This window comes from Streptopelia decaocto, assembly GCF_964273445.1.
Source record: "Streptopelia decaocto genome assembly, chromosome: 11".
NCBI lineage: Eukaryota > Metazoa > Chordata > Aves > Columbiformes > Columbidae > Streptopelia > Streptopelia decaocto.
This window is the reverse complement of record NC_138666.1, coordinates 12,035,788-12,056,186: the sequence shown is the minus strand read 5'-3', so window position 1 is coordinate 12,056,186 and position 20,399 is coordinate 12,035,788. Positions and strand designations below refer to the sequence as shown.

The window sequence follows — 20,399 nt, the reverse complement described above, 5'->3', positions numbered from 1 at the left end:
AGCAGAGCTCCAGCCATCCCCAACCCATGACAGCCTTACAGCTCATGTGCGCAGCAACCCCTCCTGGTGTAGCCTCCAGCACTGCAGGTCCTTTCCAGTGCATCTCCTCAGGGACCTTGGCCACAACAGGGGAGACTCTTGTGACAGAGGGGCTTTCGCCTGCCCCAGAGAGAGGTCACTTCCCCACAGGGACTCCCAGCCCAAAAGCAGCGTCTTCAGTCCCGCCATGAGAGACAGCGGTTTGAACCAGGGAGGCAGTTGCAGGAACAGGCAAAGTGAAGAGTGTATGTTGGCTGCTGGCACTTACTGCAGAAATGTACTGGCTGTTGGTGAACCTGGGTTTCTCTTCCATGGCGGAGCTGTGTTGTGAGCCTAGGGGCATGTAGGGGGGTGAGCCCACGTCTTCACAGAAGCTTTCTTGTGGGATGCTGGAGACACAGCCGCTGTCGGAGCCACTGGAGCCACTGCCTGACATGCAGTGTGATGATTCTGAGCTCTCTGTTGCTGGGGGAAGAGAGGAAGGCCACTCTGATGACCATGAATTTGGCCTACATGACCTGTACTTGATACTTGATAATGTATCTGTCTGCAAAGGCACTGGCCACACAAGCCCACAGATAGGCCACACTCCTGTCTGGGCTCCTTTAAAGCTATAGGCAAACAAAATAACCCAAGAAAGTGTCACAAATTTTGCTGGAGGTTGGTATAGACTGGCCAGGGAAGTTCATATGGGGAAGCCAATGAGTCACTGGACCAAGCTGGTGTCAGCAAGGGACAGTGTGCCTCATACCAGAGAGGCAGAGACACAAGCATTGGCCTCCAAGGCCACAGTAGCCTCAGCACATGGCACCCAGCCTGCCACAGGGATCGCTGCAGATCTGTGGGCACTTCACTAACCCCTGTGTCCGAGCAAACTCCCCATGACCACCAAGACAGAGCTGGCATGAAGGGCAGTGGCCTCCTTGCGCCAGTCTGGGTACAAGACAGAGACTGCCATGACCCCAGGGAGCCTGGTCTGACCGCACAGCGCAGAGCAAGGCGTAGGGGACAAACCCGCACATCCCAGGGCGCACTGCAGAGCAGCAGGCTCGTACGTACTCAGTGACGGCTGGCTGCTCGTCTCGTGCTCCAGCTCATCTTCCTCGATACAGGTGCCAATGTCAAAGGGGCGGCGGGGGGCCAGGACACCTGGCAGCAGAGCCTGGTCCAGGTACATGTGGAGGTTGAGGGGCCCCAGCAGGGAGGAGGAGGAGGAAGGGCTGTACGCAGTGGGGGTGCTGCCAGCGGAGAGCTGCACCTGTGTCCTCTTGTATGGGTTGGAATGGTCAAACAGAGACACCGCAATTGATGCTCTGGTCCTGGCGCCTGTCAGAAAACATACCAAAAAGGCCTTGAGTGCCATTCCTGCCTAGCTCACTTGGGGCAAGGGGTCAGGCACAGCTGGCACTCACCTCTGCCTTTCATGATGTAATCGATAGCGCGGTCATTGATGGCTGCCTCGCTGGGTTTGATATCCAGGAATGGCTTGTTGCCTACACCCATGGAGACCATCTCCTGCATACGGATTTCTGGAGGGGAAAAGACCCACAGCCACATCATGAGGTTGATCCAACCCACCCCACGGGTTGTAAGCAACCCCAGGCCAGAGCACTTCTGGGCAAGGCTGCTTCTGAACTCCTGAGATTAGATCTGTTCTCCGCTTGCTCCCCAGTCCCGATGAGTCTCCACAGACAAGCAATCATGCCCTGCGCTGGCCAAGCAGCTCAGTGCCATGCCACCTAGGAGAGCCCTGCCAAGCAGGAAGCCTGGGGTGGAGAGGAAGGACTTGGCCAGACAGCTGCCACTCCAGAAGTGGCTGGGAGCAAAAGGAGAGCAGTGAGCCTTTGGGGAGAGCAGTGAGCCTTTGGGGAGAGCAGTGAGCCTTTGGGGAGAGCAGTGAGCCTTTGGGGAGAGCAGTGAGCCTTTGGGGAGAGCAGTGAGCCTTTGGGGAGAGCAGCTCACACTCACAGCGCCAGGAACCCTGTGCTAGTATTTCCCGTTTCTCTCATGAAGTCCAGCTGGGTGTTTACAGTCACCGAGAGCTTGGCCTGATCAAGCTCCCTGGGGATGAGGGGCAGGGAAGGGACATGCCCAGCCAAGCCCAGCCCATGCTCCTCAGACCGCATGCTGGCACAGAGCTGCTCGCTGTGCAGAGCTGCCCACTAACAGGCTCCAAACCTACTCAGGACAGCATGAGCTGAACAGGGCTCCCGCACCTTTTGCGGCACAGACGCCCAGAGAAGGAATCACACCTTTATTGCGGGCTGCCTGCTGCCACAGGATCTTGGCAATGTCACTTGTCCAGGCCTGCTTAGTCTCAGCTGAGCTGGCCTGGAGGATGTAGGTGTCACTGGACTTCCGCCTTCGGAACCAGATCTCAAAGCGCAGGCCGCTGTCTCCGGAGTTCTCCGTCAGACCGATGTCTGCAGTCTGCCAGAAAGAGTGAAGCATCAACTGGGGCTCAACCAGGAGCAGAAAGGGTAAACTCTGCCTGCACCTTGTGCACCCCCAGCTTGGCAGATCCAGGGAAGGAGCCTGAGAGTCCAGATAGAAGCAGGTATCATCTGGACACAGCTGAGCAAAGACAGCCCAGGTAATTCCCAGTGCTTCATCCCAAGCCAGCACCACCTCCCTGCTACACATCCCCCGCCTTTCCCTCATGCTCCCTGTCCCTCAGAAGGCCTTGGTCCCACATCTCACAGCACAGAGGGGGCCCAGGCATTCATGTGTGAAGTATTCCCTTCTGGCTTCACTGCATGGCTTGGAGAAGGCTTAGCAGTGGTGGGAGCAGCTCTTTGGCTGAAGATGCTCCTGCTCCCCATTTCAGAGCCATATGCCCACAGGAAAACCAGCCATGGACACCTCCTGTACAAAAGGAGTTGCAGGACTGTCCTTACCTTGAAGGAGCGCTTGTAGATATACACGTCAAAGCCACCCTCAATCCTCTTGGGCTTGCTAAACAGGATCAGGTCCTCAAAGAGGAAGACGTGTCGCTGGCACTTCTTACGGCCCAGCCAGATGGTGAACTCATCCTGCCGCACCAGCTGCCCCTGCTCCTTCAGGTTCACCTGGACACAGGGAACATCCTGGTAAGAGCCAGCAAGATCAGGTCTGGGCAGCCCCAGACTTAGTGAGCATGGTCCCATATGGCTGTGACGCAGGCAAGGAAGTGGCAACTCCCTGTCATCCTGTGAGGGCTCTGGAAGAGGAAGGGTTACATGGCATTGCTAGAGGACACATCAGGCTGAAATAACCGCCTCAGAGCTCAAGGGAGAGCCGCACCTTTCTCCTAGGCATAGCCCACGGATGACCCTCTCATGTCATGCTGTACAGATCTGTGACAAACCTCTGGGATGGCACCTGGAGGCAGCAGCCAGAGCTTTATCATAACAGGGAAGAAGAGAGCTGAAGAGGAAAGGAGTCTCATTAAACTGCCAGGAGCACATCTGGACCAGTCCCTCATTTCTTCCTATCCCAGACCCATCTTCTTCCACCCTGAATCCTGGGTTTTTTCCTCCTCCAGTGCTGCACTTTCCCTGACTCTCCTTCAAGTTCCACCTAGCTGATTTTGGCCTACCCTTGGCAGCAGCATCAGTTTGAATTCCTTCCTGCAGTCTGCCTGACTCTCTTATCACCAGTCTGACAGAGGGGGAAGGGTCCAAGGCAGCCTGCATGACACCATCTGCAAGGGCTGCCAGGCTGGCTCATGTCACCAGGAAGCACCTGGGAGTGTGTTTATGACAAGTGGCTCAGCCAGCTGAAGTGACAGCATCCAGGCTTTAATTCCTAGCAGATCAGGAAGACCTTGCTCTGTGCCTCAGTAGTCCTGCTATGCTGTCTCAGCAGACTGGCACCCTGACCACTCTGGGAATTTGAGGGGAGGCTCACCATATGATCTAGACCCCAGGTCTAGAGAAAGGGGAGAAGTGTTGCTCTGACTTTCTGGGCAGGGGAGGACACTGAACGTACGTCACAGTCGCGGATGGCATCCATGGCCAGCAAATCGTTTCCATGCCGGAGCTGAAACTTCACCATCTCCTCAGCCGCACGGAGGTAGCCCAGCTCCTGCTCTTGTGCCTCACTGCACTCCTTGATCAGATCCTTCAGGAGCAGGGCGTATTTGCTCATCCGCTGGATGGGTTTCAGCAGGTAGGAGGCCAGGTCCATCTTATCCCCAAGCTGTACCTGCTTGAACTGAGAAAGGCAGCAGAGAGTGAAGGCAGCAGCTTCCCATGGAGCACCCTGTGCCCCAAGGCAGGCACTGACACCCACGGCTTTCATGACTGGGGGACTCTCTTTGTTCTGCAGGGAAATGCAAGGCCATAGGATCAATGCTGCTGTGCACTGGGATCCTTCCCAAAGTGCTCACCGCATCTCTGCCTGTGTCTCCCCACGTACACTTGGGCAGAGAGCTGTGATGGGAAAGCAGATGTGGTGCTGAGCATGCCTGCAGCAGGAAAGCTCAGTTTGTTTAAACGCATCAATAGCCTCAACACCAAGAGCAATCATGATGCAGGCAGTGGAATTTACCTTGAAGAAGGTATTCCCATGGCTGGCCAGCAGCGAGTCTGACTTTGGCTTGTTCTTGCTATACAACGCATACATCCCGAACTGGTCTTTCTGCGAAAGAGAACCCTGTGTGAGAGCAGTGCCCACCCATGACACAGTGACAGCCCTGCCCTTGGGTTGGTTACTCCAGTACTTCTGCCTCTCCCAGGCTGCACCAGAGCCTCCTATAATATCAGGAGTGACTTTGCTTCAAGTTCATCAAAAGTCAGGGAATGTTCCTGTCTTCCTACTCCTACAGTAGCTCAGACTTTTTAATCCGTTGTCCTGTTAGCCCCTTGCCCCTTACATACCCCAACAGATACCATTCACCTGGTAGCAGCAAACACACATGGGGTAGCTGAGCTTAAGACTGGTACCCTGTGCCTCTCCCTAGCAGCTCTTTTCAACAAGAGCTGCGGGTCTGTATCTCCCCGCTCACTGAAGTCATTCCACACTGACATCACAGACAGAAGACAGGGTAAGGGATGTCCTTGCAGAAGCAGATGGGTTTTAAGGAACAGACATTTTGCTGCCCCGGCAGCGTCTCTTGGTAGCAAAGAGCAACAGCAAAGCCAAAGAACACCTACTGCTGCCTGGGCTCAATCTCACAGAGCCATCCCAGCCCAAGCTAGCATTTGAGGTGGCAGGGGACAAACCAGCCCAGCACAGGGTAATCCTCCCACTCCCAAAGAGTCACAGCCCACTAACATGTGGATGAGCAGCCAAATATATAGGCACTGCTGGGCACAGGAGCCACACACCTGTCCAGAGGAGCCCGACCCCAGGAGGAAGGTGCTGATGTCTTACGTGTCGCAGGAAGCAGTGGCTGACCCGCAGCGGGTGGTTGCAGCAGCTCTCGAGCTCTCGCAAGAAGTACTGGCTGTGGAAGTCATAGAGTTTCTCCAGGTTCCCAAAAATGACACTGCGCTTCCCACGCAGGTCCTGGGGGAGGTCGAGGCGCTCCATCTCAGGGAAGTAGCTATCGATGATGTAGCAAAGCGACCTCACATATTCCCGCTCCGTGGTTACCATCTCATCAATGATGTGCCGCAGCTTGCTGCAATAAGAAACACTCAGCCTTGAAGGGACCTGGACTGCATGGGGCTGCAGCAGTCTACGAGTGCCTGCAAAGCACTGGACTATCCCTAGAGAAGCTCTACCTAAGACCCAGCACAGAGATGAGATGATCCCTTAGCACCATCCAAGCTCAAATTCAGAACTGCTGGTGATGGCTCTGACCCTGAGCACTAACAAAGCTCGCAGCTGATCCAAGGAACTTAGTTGGCTTTTCTGTTCAGGAAGGGTGAGCCCCAGGCTGGTTGTGGGTCCTGACTCAACTTCAGCAGGACACACAACCCTGAGCCCACCACGCAGCCCTTGCTCTGGACACAACAGGCTGCACTCCTAAGGCAACAAAAGTCACGATAACTTCTGTGAGGAGGAGTCAGCCTGATGACTGGATGCTGTGGGAGGAAATATTAACTCTTGGAGAACACAAACTCCAGACCCAGGTGCTGTTGGGCCTGTCCCAGTAAACATGCGAGTGGGAAACAAATTTCATACCACTTCATCAGCAAACAGCAGTTCCCAGCACAGGCTGCTCTGCACATCTCTGAAAGGATCGTGCCTGGGTGCTCAAGGTTTCCACTGCGAGGCAGTATAGCACCAAACACAACTACTTGAGACATGTGATTACCTTCCCTGCTCTCAGTTTTCTCCCAAGTCAACTCCTCTGACTGCTCAGAGGACAGAACAACAGGATCACCCCAGTGCCCACAGACAGAAGGGCTGCTGCCTCACTCCCTTGAGAATCAAAGCAGTCAGCCTCTTATCTGCTAGAGTGGGGGCGCTCTGTGGTCCTCCTGCAGCCAGCACTTGTTTCTCATCTCTGCCACCATTTTTCTTTTTTTTTTTAAGTGTTTTCCAAAAGAGAGAGCAGCTGAAGGACCTGCCTGGTGACTCCCTTTCAAAAACAGCTCACACCCCTGGGATCTCCATATCCCAAGCACATTTCAGTACTACAACAAAGTCAAGTTGAGATCTTCAAGGACAGAGAAGAAAAAGAGGAGAACAGAAGTCAGCTGTTGGCCACACAGAGATCTCAACCCCAAGGGGCAAATACAAACCTTTTTATCCATGAAGAGGCTGTTACAGGGTACTGGAAATGCCCGAGTACAGCCCCCACAAAAGCAGGGGTGTGATGCATTACACTTAGCTCTCCCACTGCACCTATACTGCCTTGCTAGGTTCCCAAGTGCTACATTTCTGCAAACTCTCATCCCAAAATGCCAGCAATGTTCAGAGACTCCCTCTCCTGCCTGCGAACTGCTCTTTCCCCTGTTATGAAGGAATCATGCTGGGAGGGAAGCTGGAGCTACATCTCCATCTATCTGCCCTGTATCCATCACCAAAGTATCTGTCACTGCAGAGCTCTTCACATCTTTGCTACTACCCTGAGCACCAGAGCACTGAGTGTCACAGTCACTTACCTGCCCCAGCTCTTGGCATCTGACGCAGAGAGGCAGCCCCTCTGTCCCTCCAGCAGACAGTCCGCAGCCCAGCTGTGAGCAGCTTGCTGCCGCAGCGCAAAAGTCCTGTCCACCAGCTCCGTGCTGCTCACCTCCAGCCCCTTAATAAAGACACCAGTGTTGCCGTACCTGGCCGGCTCGCTCAGCGTCCTCTGGCAGCCTGACCACAGGCTCTCACCGCAGGGGAGATCAAAGCTTTGGGCCTTGCGGAGCATCCTCCTGGGAGGTGGCTTCCCAGAGGCTGGAGTGGAGGTGCAGGATGGCTTCACCTCCAAGGTTTCCAATATGCTCTCCAGGTTTGGCTTTTCTTCTGGCAGCTTTGGAGACTTGGAGGCCCCACTGGCAAAAGAAACTCTGCTCGAGTGAGGACCAGGGCTGAGAGCAGCTTGGCAGGCAAATTCTTCCCCAGCACTGACATCACCAGCACAGCTCAGGGAGGGTGAAAGAGATTTCTCCTTAGTCCACCCTGGAAAGCAGTTAGGCCTGTTGTAGCAGTGGGATGTGCTGCAAGTCCTGTCCCAGTGGGACCCAGAGGCGGCCCCCTCGGAGTGCCTGCGGTGGGACAGACTGCCAGCCTCGCCACCGGCCCGGGGCTGCTCTCCTGCAGCTGCTTTGTGGTCTGACAGCAGAGACCTCCTCGTTCGCAAGGCTGCTTCAAGTTTCTTTTCAAAAACCAGCTTCGTCTCCTGGCATTTGGACCATGCAAATTTCCACTGCTTGAGTCCCTTGTCACTCTTCAGCTCACAGGCCAGCTCTTTCATCTCCTGAAACCGGGCATCGCTGATGTCTGGGTGCTGCCCCTTGTAACTCTCCAGGCACTTGATCACACCAGCACAGTGTTCGGCGGAGCTGCAGTCCTCCATGCTGATGCAGGCAAGGTGTCGCATCCCTTCCAAGGCCCACTCGTACGCCTGCAGAGAGCAAGAACAAAAGGCAGCAGCCAGTCAGAGGGATTTGGGGAAGAATAACCCTAATTTGGTGCCTAAAGACAAGAAAAAGGATCAGTGTGTGGCCACCACAGTTCCTCGAATGTGAGAGGAGGGGGGGCTGCTATTGTCAATGGGGCTTAACAATTCAGCAAAACAAACAGCTCCTTATGCAGAGGCCTTCAGCTGTGCTGGCTGCTCTGCCACAGCCCCACTGCCCCACCACATCCCCAGGATGCTGGGCACCCCCACTGCTGGGCACGTTTCTCCTCTCTAGGCAGGGGGGCCCAGAGGAAGCTTTTGCCAAGACTTCAGGAATTCACATCTTTGTTTAAGACCTGGAACTCCTTCCCCAGCCATTCTCACCACTACCATGCAGAACAAGGTCTAGGTAGCATCAGTAAGCTGCAGGGAATGGGATTGCTACTCCCCATGCTGTTTCCCCAGAGCTGATGGCAGGCAGAGGCTGGGAGCTCGATCAGAGCTGGGCTCTGTGGATTGAACAGGAGGAGCAGGACAAAATGTGGTCCAATGTGACAGATGTAAGGTAAAAGGACACTGCTGTGACAGCAGGAAAGGGGCTAATGAAGCACCTTGCACTCAGCCCTGTCTGTCATCAAAAAAAGCAGAGGAAAGGCAAATTTTTCAGGGTTATAAGCCACTGCTTTCTCTATAAAGCAGGGACAATGACAAAGTTTAACTATAGAGTGGATAAGATGTGACTAGCTGCCATAGGCCTGGTCAAGGAACTTTACCGCCCCTAAGTGAACACACAGTTATTTGTTAAAATCAGATGCACAAGGCAGGGAAAACATCCAGGACAGGCTTGCCTGGCACCTTCCACCAACTGCCCAAGAGCAGGGGATGTGCGGATACACCACAGGCTGCCCTTGAAGTGAGCCAGATAATTTCTAGCACTTGACCTGTCAGCTCTGCATACCTGCTATGTTTCTGCAGAGAAGCAACACTCATGCTTAGTGCCAGGAACAAAGTGACCTTAAACCATTTTCCACCTGCTGAACAGCCTTACTGTGACAGCCTTCACTCAGAGAGCTCAAAGCACTTATCTTTATGCAAAACACAGCCCCAGACACCAGGGAAATCCACTCAAGCTCTATGCAGACACAGAGGAGACACTGCATCCCCATCAGGGATGCAGTGGTCCAACAGACCAGGTGCCAGGCTCTTCTCTGTTGGTGACAGAGGTAGGCAGAGCTGGAGATGCCTACCCCAGGATGGGGATGGCGATGAGAGCCAAGCAAGGGCTCCATGCCAGCACACGAGGGGTAGCCTGCAGACTGAGCAGAGTCACTCCAGGGACAGATCATACAGCCATCCACCATCGCTCTTTTGAGCTGCAGCTGCACAGCACACGTGCAGTCAGCCCCATTACTCATGCGGAGCAAGGAGCTGCTTCAGCAACACCAGCAGCTGCTCGGGGAAAACGCTTCTCAAACAGCCCCATGCAGCCACAGCACAGGACAATCAGAACAGTAGCAGCCCCCTCTCCCATCACCCTGCCTAGTGCAGCTACAGGCCCCTGACCTGCCTCTCCCTTGATCCAGGCCTTACGCTTAGACTTGCCCACTGCTGGGGGCCACAGGGGTGTGCAGAAGCAGAGGACATGCCAGACCCTGGTGAGAATCTGCATTTATCTGTGATGTGGAGGGTCTTTTAATCCCTGGAGAAAGAAGAACATCAAGACGAGGTGAAATGCTGACTGCAGCAGAGCCTGGCAGATCTGCACGGCAGTGACAGATGGCCTGTTTTGCTGGGGTTTTTGAGCTGCTCCCTCCAGCTGTACGCAAACCAAACACCAGCCCCTTCCAGGTTTGCCCTGAGCAAGACCTGGCTGCCAGTATGGGCTAAGGGTGCATCTCACCATTCTGGCTGCGGAGGTCAGTGGGGGATCCTGACCAAGGGCTACATGTGACCTGCCTTTTGCTCACTGATGGGAAAAGCTGGGCTCAAAAAGCTCATGGGGCTCTGAAGGAGGGTGCTGAGAGCAAGGTGCAGGAGAGGCACAGCCAGGAGGCCTGCCTGGCCTTTACAGCAGCCAGTTGGGAAGGGAGCTGCTCTGTGAAGGCCTTTTCTGAGGCTGGGGACCTCACTTCCATGCACAGAGGAAAAAGAGAGAAAAAGAAGCTTCTCTTATTTCTAGGAAACTTCGTAGATCCGCATGGGGCCACAGAGAGGAGGAATCAGAGCTGCAAACAACACAGGGAGGCAGCCCTGCCACCTCTCATCTTCATATGGTATCTGTCTGTTCTTGGCAAGGACTCCCAGGGCTGCGCAGAAATGACTCTAAATCTCACTGGCACTTCTTCCATCCCCAGTGCCTGTCGCAGGCCAGTGAATAGCTCAGCTTTGTTCCCTGCACAATAGCAGCAGCCCTCCACACCCCGCAGCTTGCTTGGTAACATGCTAAGCGACCACCAAGGCTTTCTTCAGTCACACCATCCGCTTCAGCTTGCCCTTTCAGCACACAAAATGGCAGCCTGGGACCAAGCATGTCCCGGCACCCAGGAGAGAACATCCTTGTACAGGCAGAGGTATTGCTGTCATCTCTGTCCTAGTTAGGCTGTACACCAGGCTCAGCCAAGCCAGGATACTGCCCTCCAGCCATGGGGCATTTGAGGAGCAGGCAGCCCTACAGCTTCTCTGCAAAGCTGCAAGGGCAGCTTGTATGTAAGAGGAGGCACCTGTGTGCAGGGAAGCAGAGTCTTCCCAACCATGTCTGGAACCAGGCAGGAAGGAGCCTGCACCTCAGCTTTTCATCTTTACAGACAAGTCATTACTGAAACTTTCAATTATGGGATTAAAGACAAACGTGCTTCCTGTGTTCACAGGGCTGACCTAACCAGCAGCTGTGTCAGCAACAGGTTGGTCCTGCAGAGCTGCGGGGGGAGGCAGGGGCTCTCTGGGACCTGCTGTGCCGTAAGGAAGAGCCAGAGACTTCACCAAAGCACAGTGCAACCCTCAAGCCCTTCACCCTGTGTTGTTCCCTGCTCATTTCACCATGGGCAAGGCTTATGGTGCACTGAGGACAGAAGCTCCTGGAGTCTCTTGTCTTTGGCACCTCTGAAGCGCCATCTGCAAACATGGGCCAACAGAAACTACTTGGCCCTAGCTCAGGGCACGTTGCCAGTGCTGCGGGGGTCCCAGATCCACACCTGAGCCACCACATCACACCTCCCCAGCCCAAGCCTATCACAAACCCACCACATTCCTCTCATACTCAAGGTCCAGTGATCTCTCATACACCTTCTAGGTAGCCAAGACAGGAGACAATCACCATGCATCTGCAGACATATGCTAGAAGGGGCAATTTCAGGGGGGCCTGCACCTGTCCAAACCTTCTCCTTCATCTCTTACTGTGGGAGACAAAGATTATAACTGTATTTTTCTTGTTACATAGAAAACTGGAAGGCTGAATGATCAGAGGTAGGTGGAGTAGGCAGATCACAAGCCCTTCAACTTTCTGCAGAAGAAAAATGCACCTAGGTGGGTGACTTACTCTGCTGCTAGAAGGTTTCCTTCTGAATCTGAAGGGGCTGCACAGCAGAGCAGAGATAGAAGTGGTGAAAAGCCCAGGCTGATCCTGGTAAGAGCAACAATACAGACGGGGATGCTAGAACAGCTGTGGGTACAGTGACTAAAGCACAACAACAAGACAGGCCAAGTGCCCCATCCTTCTGTGACGATGTCCCAGGACTGCAAGCCCCCCACACCCCTGCTTTCTACAGCACATAAAGAGGGAAGCAGCAAAACAGCTGGGAACAGTGCCAAGGACAGCAAAAAAGAAACCAAGGTAATCAAACAAGCCCTGATCCAGCTTGCATGCAGGTCCCTGCACTTCACTCTGCTGTTTGTTAGTGAGACATAACTAATCACAGGTCTTTGTGGCAAGAAACAACTGCACAACTCCCCATTTAACAAGACCTCATCTCATCACTACTAACTTCACTCTAAATGCCCTTAACTTCAGCCGTGAGTTTGGAGAGCAAGATGAGGTTGACTTGCGGCAAAAGAGACAGAACTGGTGCAGCCAGAAGTAGTAAAAGCATCGCAGGGACCGATCCCAACAGTCATATGTGGTGCCATGTAGGCACTGACCCCCACAGCTGCTCTGCTCCGCCAGCAGCCCAGGGACTGAACCAGGCACTGAACCGAGATGCCAGATGCAGCACTCACAGCACAATAGTGACAGGCCACTTACCAGAATACAAGTCCAAAGTAAATGCTGCTCTCTTGCATGAAAATGCCTGTTCCTCCTTGAGCTTCTCTCATTACAGATGTTCATTTGGGCTTACTGCCTCTAAAATCCAACTTGACTTTAGACTGCTTTGAGAACCAACCCCTGCTCACACCACCAATATGTCCCTTGTCACAGGCTGCTGCACATGCAGCATTAGCAGGGACCTGTGGCTGGAGACTGCCTTGTATGTTGACAGTTCAGAAGGACCACAGTTGAAAAGCTATTTTGCATCAAAATATGTTGAAATCAAAATTATCCAAGCTAAAACTTTACTCTCACAGAGCTGTCAGCTGGCAAACAGTGACAATCTGGTTTCTCTGCTAACTTATAGACCCAGCAGCTACAGGAGAAAGTGGTCAGCTCACCACTCACTCGCATCTGATTTGTACTCTCCTCAGTTTCCCACTTACTGATACTAACAGTGCCCATGAAGGAAGGGGCAGAGGGACAGCAAGACTTCAGGGCCTACACATGTTCCCCTGACAAATCAATTAATCGGTTAAAAACTGACCTCATCCTACCTTCCCATCTGTGCAGAGGGGGTCCATCTCCTGGCTGGTCCAGCTCTCTGCTGTACGTTACCATCCCCTGTGGCTGGACTGAGGCAGGGCCAGTGCTTCAGTGCATGATCTCTGCTCCAGCTATTCACAAGCAAATGCTGCTAGCCTAAATACCAGATTGAGGAGCCCTGGAAACCAGAGACAAGGCAGAGGGGGAAGGGGCTGTGCTTCACACAAGAACTACTGAAGTGTGGGGAGAACACCATGACTGGGCACAGGCCAGCTCAAAAGCAAAAAACAGGGAAAGAAAACATCCCAACAGACCCCAAATTCGAGCAAAATTCAAACTAAACTGCCACCTGACACACAAGAGCTACGGAGAAAACAGTGATTGCTCCTAGACATTGCGATGCTTTTTCCACATCTCTCAAAGCCGAAGCCTCTGTTCACTTCTAGCAAGATTTGCGGCTCTGCAAACAGGCAGCTGCGCTTGGACACACAAGAAATCATGTAATTTCAGAGCATAAGCATTTCAGCAAAGCCACCAAGTTAGAAGTATCTCCTCTCTAGGCAGAGGTTCGCTGTTATTCTCTTCCCCACCCTGTAGCATTTGACTTTTCCAAACTGCATTTGAAGTTCTGCCTGGGATTCATTAACAGCAGAAACCAAACTAATCAAAACTGTGTCCTATGTGGGATGTAGCTGGTAAAGGCTCAGCTTCAAACACCAAGGAAAGGACCCACCCTCTCGAAATAAAAAGCTAAACCATTTCTGAGTTGCTGTGGAGCTCACAGTGCCTCCTCTCCTCCCTCCAGGGAAGGGGAGACCACCGAAATCACCAGTTTGCCTACAACTAGCTGCAAAGGAAAGCAAACTTTAAATCCTATATTTGCATTTTTGCCTGTTACCAAGTGCCAGATGCTGTACAAACACTGCCAGAGGGAAAAGGATGAGAAAAGCACAGACTACAAACTCCTTGGATTTAAGCATAAGACAGGAGAACAGGTAGATATCCGCAGCTGGACAGGAAAGAAGAAAAAGGGGTCAGGGAAGCAACACCGGTCAGGGTTGGTCTCGGCACACCACAGCCACATCACATCATCAAAGAACACTCATTAGAGCAACGTGCCTCGAAATCCTGTTGCAGCAGCACTCCAGGTGAGCACAAACAGAGCTCAAAAATCCCTTTGTTTCCCCTCTGGGCAGTCAGGCTTGACAAGACCAGGGGAGTCTAATTACAGGAGAATATAATTGGATAAAATAGGATTGCACATGATTTCTGCTCTCTTGATGACAGCACGAGGACCCAAAGGGCAAATGTAGCTCATTGTGCTGGAGCTGGCGTGCAGGACAAGTGTTTGCCCTTTTTTCTCTCTAACTGCTAGGCAACACCTAGGGTAGCTCCATTAGGAACAGGCTGACTCCACCGATGAATCACAACAAGCCACAATAACCCCTGCTTGGGTACAATTCAGAGCTACCACAGAGCAGCCTCTGCCAGTTTCACTACATATTTATATACATACACATGCATATATTTATGTCTATGTATGTGTAAAATGACTCCCTAGGAAGCTGGGCAGCAAGCTTCTGAGCTTTGCCCTCCCCACAGCTTCCACTGCTCTGCAGCTACACAAGATTTCCCAACAGTTGACAACGGACAGTTCTGCCTCAGTATTTCCTTTTTGTTTTACAGTCCCTCATGACTTTGCACCTTTTGGTAGATTCTGCACTGATGTTCGCCTCCCCCATTTTTTTGTTTTCTTCTACTTTTAAAAACTCATGAGCCCAGAGGACCAGGCTGAGTTTGCTCCCAGTAAAATCAGAATCTTTAACATTTGCATTTGCTGAAAACCAGTCTTTTCATGTGTGAGGCACTGCCCATCTTTTCATTAGCATCGTGCATTCATTGCAAAGCTTTTTTGTCAATGAAATTCTGCTCACAATCCCTTCTAACCAGAATAAGAGCAGATGCTGTTTCTCTGCCTCAGTGAATATTATCCTACTTCTTTTCTGATGCTTCACCAGTTACAAACTCAAACCGTGTCTGCTTTGGCAACTGCCTTTCTCTCTGGCTGCTCCTAACAACTGGGATCTGGTGGCTGGTCCTTCATTTGGCTACAGCCTCCACCAGTCACTGCAGAGTCATGAAACCATTTAAAGATTGACTTGAAAGAAGTTACACACATTGAGTGTAACTCACTGTAGGCTGGGAAAGCAAAAGGCATGAAGGAGCGAGCGTGTGTCTTTGTGGATGCACAACCACTGCCTACAGAGGATGAAGAGGAAAAGGGCAGCACATTTTCAGGTTTCTTTTAGTGAAGAGGAGAACTCTCCTCTTTGGAGAGCCCTGAAAGCCTCATGTTACCAGTCAGATTCAAGATCAAGCCACAGTGCCATGTGTGAGTCACCAGAGCTGGCAACTTGCACAACAGCAACAAATCACTCTGTTCAGAGACCGATGGCACCTCCAGATGGCACCACCTTTAGTTTTCCATCTGTCCCAACAGCCATATCATTACACTGTACAAATGCCCCACTGTCACAGTACACTGCAGGCCAGTGAGGACAGACTGGACTGTCATAGGTGTCTTGTCTGCTCCACACTGGCTCCTTTTTAATGAGGTTCTCTGTGCCCAGCTGGGGACTGGTTAACCTCCAGTATGCTTTTGGGCCTGGATGGGGAAGTGTGGATGCTTTCTGTGGAGTCTTCAATTCAAATCCTTTCCTGTGAGGAGCTGAGCAAAACTCCACTTAATTATTCAGTGATGTGCAGGGATCTCTCTGTACTGCACTGTGGGTGCTTGTGCCTCGGGAGGTGTGGAGCTGAAAACCGAACCCCAGCACCCAGCGCATCTGTTGGGCCTCCCCGCTTCAGGGTAGCGGACTGAGCCAGAAACAGCTCCCCTGTTTAAAAGCACATCAAGATGTAATTGTAGGATGCGAGCCCCTGTGAAGCAGCCAAAGAAAGGAGCCTGGTCAGAGGCAGCGGGTGCTCGGGAGAACTCTGTCCATATGTCCATGGCTTTGATATGCAGATAGAAGCCATTGTGAGCGTCAGCCCCATCTGTACACTGAGGGGAGTTTCATGTCCAGACCGCTTGAACGGATCTATTTAACTCCCGTGACTAAAGGGAATTCCAGCCTCCAGGAGGACCCGAGCATCCAGATGGATGCCAACACACAAACATTCAGAAAAATCTGTCACCCTGTGCTGCTCCTATCCCAGCATCAGAGTGAAAAAAAGCACTCAAACCCAACATTTTCCACACAGGCACATGGCTGGGGTCAGCTGAGGAAAGACTTCTGCCAGCATTAGATCTTATACCTCAAGTGCAATGTGCTCCCCTCGCAGCTCAGCGGCAACTCGAGCTGGGAAATCCCTAAGCCTGCTGGAAGGAAATGCTTCTTCCCTGTCACTAGTGACCAGTGTCATGATCCTGCAGGAGATCTGTTCCCACCCAACCCACAGAAGGGGAGCCCCAAACTTTCAGACAACTGTCAGTTTATGCTCATGAACAGCCAAGGACACCAAGGAATATTTACACAGAGGTGCTCTGGTGATCAAGGATGAAGACAGCAGATGTTTTCAGCATGTCAAGCTTTGCTACCCTGCAGAATACGATGGCACTTCTGGGATCAGGGAAGGCAGATGAGGGGTGAGCAGCCTACGTTACCTCTCAAAAGGTGCTATGCACTGGTTGGCTCACCCAGTCTCATCTTCCTGCTGTGCCCTCCAGCGAGGAGGAGGATTTGGCCTGGAGGGAGGGAGGCAGGAGGGAGAAGGACCCCAGACAGACAGATCAAGGCTTTGGCCCCCTGCACATGCCACAGACACATCACACAGACCTAATACTGCACTAAAGAAGAACCTGAGGGGCTGAGGCAGGTGCTCAAAGGCATCTCAACCTAAAATGCCTCACCTTCAATTGCAAATTCTGCTTGGATTTAGCACATGAAAAAAGCCAATTAATTCACTGCTGCCTTATAACACTGAGGGACAAATTTATGCACCATTCTCTCACCCGTGTTGTGCAACCAGAAAGGAGCACTAAGTGCTGGTGCTAATCACCATTTAGCATTCACCTACTGTCATGGAGCTTGTGGAAACCACAGGCACTGCTGTGATGCCAATTTGGCAATAAAGTCGTTGATGAAACACAAGAGAAAGTAGCCTGGGCACCAGTAGGTATAGCAGTGAGTTACCGGAGAATTCATAAAACAGAAGAGTTTCCAAATCAGTAATTTTGCAAGACAGAAAAATAGGGGGGAGCTTTAAGATGTAGCAGGTCAGATTTAAATGGTCAGGATTTCTTGTTTGTGCAAGAGGGTTATCTCAAACTCCAAAGCAAAGCAGAAACTTTCTGATACATGAATACCTTTTGATGGGAAAGTAAACATTAGAGGCTTATTAACCTTGCAAGACAACTTCTCCAGCAAAAACCTGGCAGGAAGGAGAAGGGAGAGATTTCACGCATTAACCTTGCACGAACCCTGCCAGAGGATTGATTTTCCAACCTCGAGGATTGTTCCTCCAGCTGCTTCAGGCTGCACATGAAAAAGGACACCCCTGAAATAGGAGAGCAAATCAGACTAGATGTCTGTCTAGGGGCGCGACTTTACAAGTGAAGAGAAGACAGAAAGATGAGACAGCTGCTGTCAGACAATGCCAAAGCCAGACAACAGTGGCTTCCCGTAGAACTGTTTCATAGCATCAGGAAGGCATGGTACTAATTCCTCTCTGTTGTGCTACTCGGACATTCACCATCTTCAATACCTGCACCAGTAATCAGATGAAGGCTGTTTGGGAATTTCAGCAGTCCCCAGAAAAGGAAAGCCAATCTCTGGGCAGAGGTAGAGAGAGAATAGTGTGTGGTAAGCCTCTCCCAGAGACTTTATTATATGCCATGTAAAAAACCTAATTTGCTCAGAGGTGCTGGGGGGAAAAGCCATATTCTGACCTGCACAGGACTGCTTGTAAGAGGCAAGCGTTTTGGCACAGTGACCTGCATCTGTGTTCATAATAAATACACTATGGTAATGACACATCAAATGCCTCTTTTGCCAGTTTGGTGCTAAGTTCTACTCTCCACTTCTCCTCCAACCACATTACCAGAGCAGTGAATCATAATGCCCTTCCAGTAAAATTCTCTCTCAACTTGGGTCAAACAGCCTGCAACAGAAAAATCAGACTTTTAGGTCACAGCCACCAGAATTCTTTCCAGTTTTCCACAGACCACCACTCACAACCCTTCTTTCCTTATCAAAGGTGAAGCAAAAAGAAACGTCAATAATTTCCTGCCTGAAGGGGACTTGATTTTTTTTTTTTTTTTCCTCAGAACCATCACCTGCTACATTATATCTGGCACATCATCAGAAAGCAAACACAGCAGAAACCAAGATATCAGCAGGTCACTGTTCTGAATCTTCTGGGGAGACGTGGGAGGTAATGACATCTGCAGAATTCAGCTAATTTATCATGCTCTGGATTTCTGCTGTCACATCTAAGATCAGATCTGTCTTTCAGAGCTGGGAACACTGTGCCAGCAGTTCTCAGTCACTCACAGGACAGGAGCCCAGCAAACCCTGGAGTCTGGGTGCTTTTTTCACTCAGATCTTGAGACAGGAACTGCACAGGGTGACAGCAAACCTTGGAGGAGAGCAGCCCCCGTCTTGTGCTGCCCACAACCTTTAACAGAAGCCCGAGCAGACTGAAATGTACCACCTGCCCTCTGTGTGCACCCAGCTAGTCCGAGAGCACGCAATCCCAGCAAAAACTTGCAGCTGCAGTTAAATTATGCCCACTGAAATAATCATGCAATAACCTCTAATAAAGAGATGGACAGGCACTGCTCTGTTACAGACAATGCAACCCTGAGATTCAGAGAGACCATGCAAACACACACACAACCCACAGGGATCTGTCTGAGTGCACAAAAGACACACACAAAGCATTTTGATTCATGCTGGATGCGTACAGACGTGCACAAGCAACGGAGTGAAAAGCCTTCTCTACACTGTTTCCAAACAATCTCAATACAACTCACACGTCAGCCAGGGCGCCGGACGCTTGGTACTTACAAGAGGGTTTGCTGTGTCTGTCTGCTGCCGGAGTCAGGCCGGGTGTATTTGCCTCAGAGGGAAGGTGCATGGAGATGTGGAGAGGAGGGATGGGGAGAAGGGCCTCAGCCCCGCTCTGGGCCCCAGAGGCAGCAACACTTGTTCAGGGGATGGAGCGCAAAAAGGCTGGCATTCCTACAGCAGCAAGGACAATGGGGAGGGATGAGAAGGCGCTGCCATAATCAAATGCAGGCCAGCTGGCCCTCCCCCAGGAAGGGCAGGCACCTCCTTCACTTGCCAAAGGCTTTGTTTTCTAAGCCACAAAGAACAAAGTGGCTGAGGAGGAGGGCCAGAGAAGGAGGAGAGAACTGGCTGTGGGGGGCAGATCCACACATGAGCACAGGTAACCCACACTACAAGAGACGTCAACACAGACGGAGCGGGGTTGGGCAACATTCTACCTGCTCCAAGAAGAGCTCAGAAGCAACTGCATGCAGCAGAAAGAAGCCGGGGATGCCTGAAGATCACTGCTGAGGAACCAGGATCAACACAGGCTGATGGCCAGGGCTCCTTTGAGGAAAAGGATCCAAGGGTGGCAGCCAGAGAATGCTACTGAAGGAATGGCTCATGGAGCAGAGCCAAAAGAAATCCCAACAAGGGAACTGCTACCATTTCTCGATCTTCCTCACCCCAACAACCCTGACCATAGAGCCTCTCAACAGCTTCCCTCAGAAAGCAAATGCAAGGCAAGGGTCCAAGCTGCAAAGGGCTCCCAGGCCATGGCAGGGCAATGCCCACACTTTCCCTGAGCACCAAAAGAGGCAGTAAGTATCTTGCACAACATCCTGACCAGCAGGAAAAAGCCCCTGGGACTGCCTTAGGCCCTCCTGTAATGACACAGGCAATTTAGCTGTGATGCTCAGGGCACCATACAGCTGCAGGGCACACAGGTGCTGAGCTGGTGGGATAAGACACTGTACTTTCCAGCTGTGTCAGTGCTTTCTTCCAACAGAGAGACTTTTGCCAGCAAGCATCGTGCACCTTCAGTATTGACCTTCTGCAGGCCTGCTTGTCATGCCAGTGCTGGCAGAGTCCGTGCTGTGTGCTCTGCCTCATCAGACATGCCACTGCCGGTTAGGTCGCTGTGGTCGTGACACAGCAAAAAGCTCTCACATGGGCCATTTTGAACCTGCGGACACAGGCAGCTGGGCACTTTGCGCGCTTATGGTAAAGTCAAGAGCATGCAGAGACCTGAGATGTGAGTGACCTGGGAATATATTTCATCCAAAGAGAGCTCAAGAGAGGAAGAAATGTGAAGGCTAAGATAAGGAAGGAGAGGGATACTTGCTTTAGCTCCTCCTGGTAATGATGGTGTGCCTACGGCAGTGTTAGTGTGAAGCCAGGACAGACAGTGAGAAAGAAAGGTACTGGTGACCGCCCTTGCAGGCACCCCAGGACAAAGCAGATGTCAGTGCTTTTGGTGCATCATACACCCCTGCTTGCTCAGCTTCCCAGTCCTCCTCCAAAGCACTGTGTGGTG

The 20,399-nt window shown here is 51.9% G+C and overlaps 1 protein-coding gene across 4 annotated transcripts in view; it reads right to left on the bottom strand.

Annotated features, from left to right (window-relative positions):
- Nucleotides 1–20,399, bottom strand: part of PLEKHG4 (pleckstrin homology and RhoGEF domain containing G4) — an 89,269-nt gene that overhangs the window by 3,419 nt on the left and 65,451 nt on the right. For 3 of the 4 annotated variants that reach the window (XM_082063106.1, XM_082063107.1, XM_082063109.1), the window contains exons 14-22: nt 7,077–8,026; nt 5,395–5,644; nt 4,570–4,659; nt 4,009–4,233; nt 2,937–3,107; nt 2,256–2,469; nt 1,452–1,568; nt 1,099–1,365; nt 308–504 (exon numbers count right to left, since the gene is read on the bottom strand). In XM_082063106.1, the coding sequence (XP_081919232.1) occupies nt 308–504; nt 1,099–1,365; nt 1,452–1,568; nt 2,256–2,469; nt 2,937–3,107; nt 4,009–4,233; nt 4,570–4,659; nt 5,395–5,644; nt 7,077–8,026 (2,481 nt within the window). The remainder of the gene's footprint in view (nt 1–307; nt 505–1,098; nt 1,366–1,451; nt 1,569–2,255; nt 2,470–2,936; nt 3,108–4,008; nt 4,234–4,569; nt 4,660–5,394; nt 5,645–7,076; nt 8,027–20,399) is intronic. The other variant, XM_082063108.1, reaches the window with a different exon arrangement.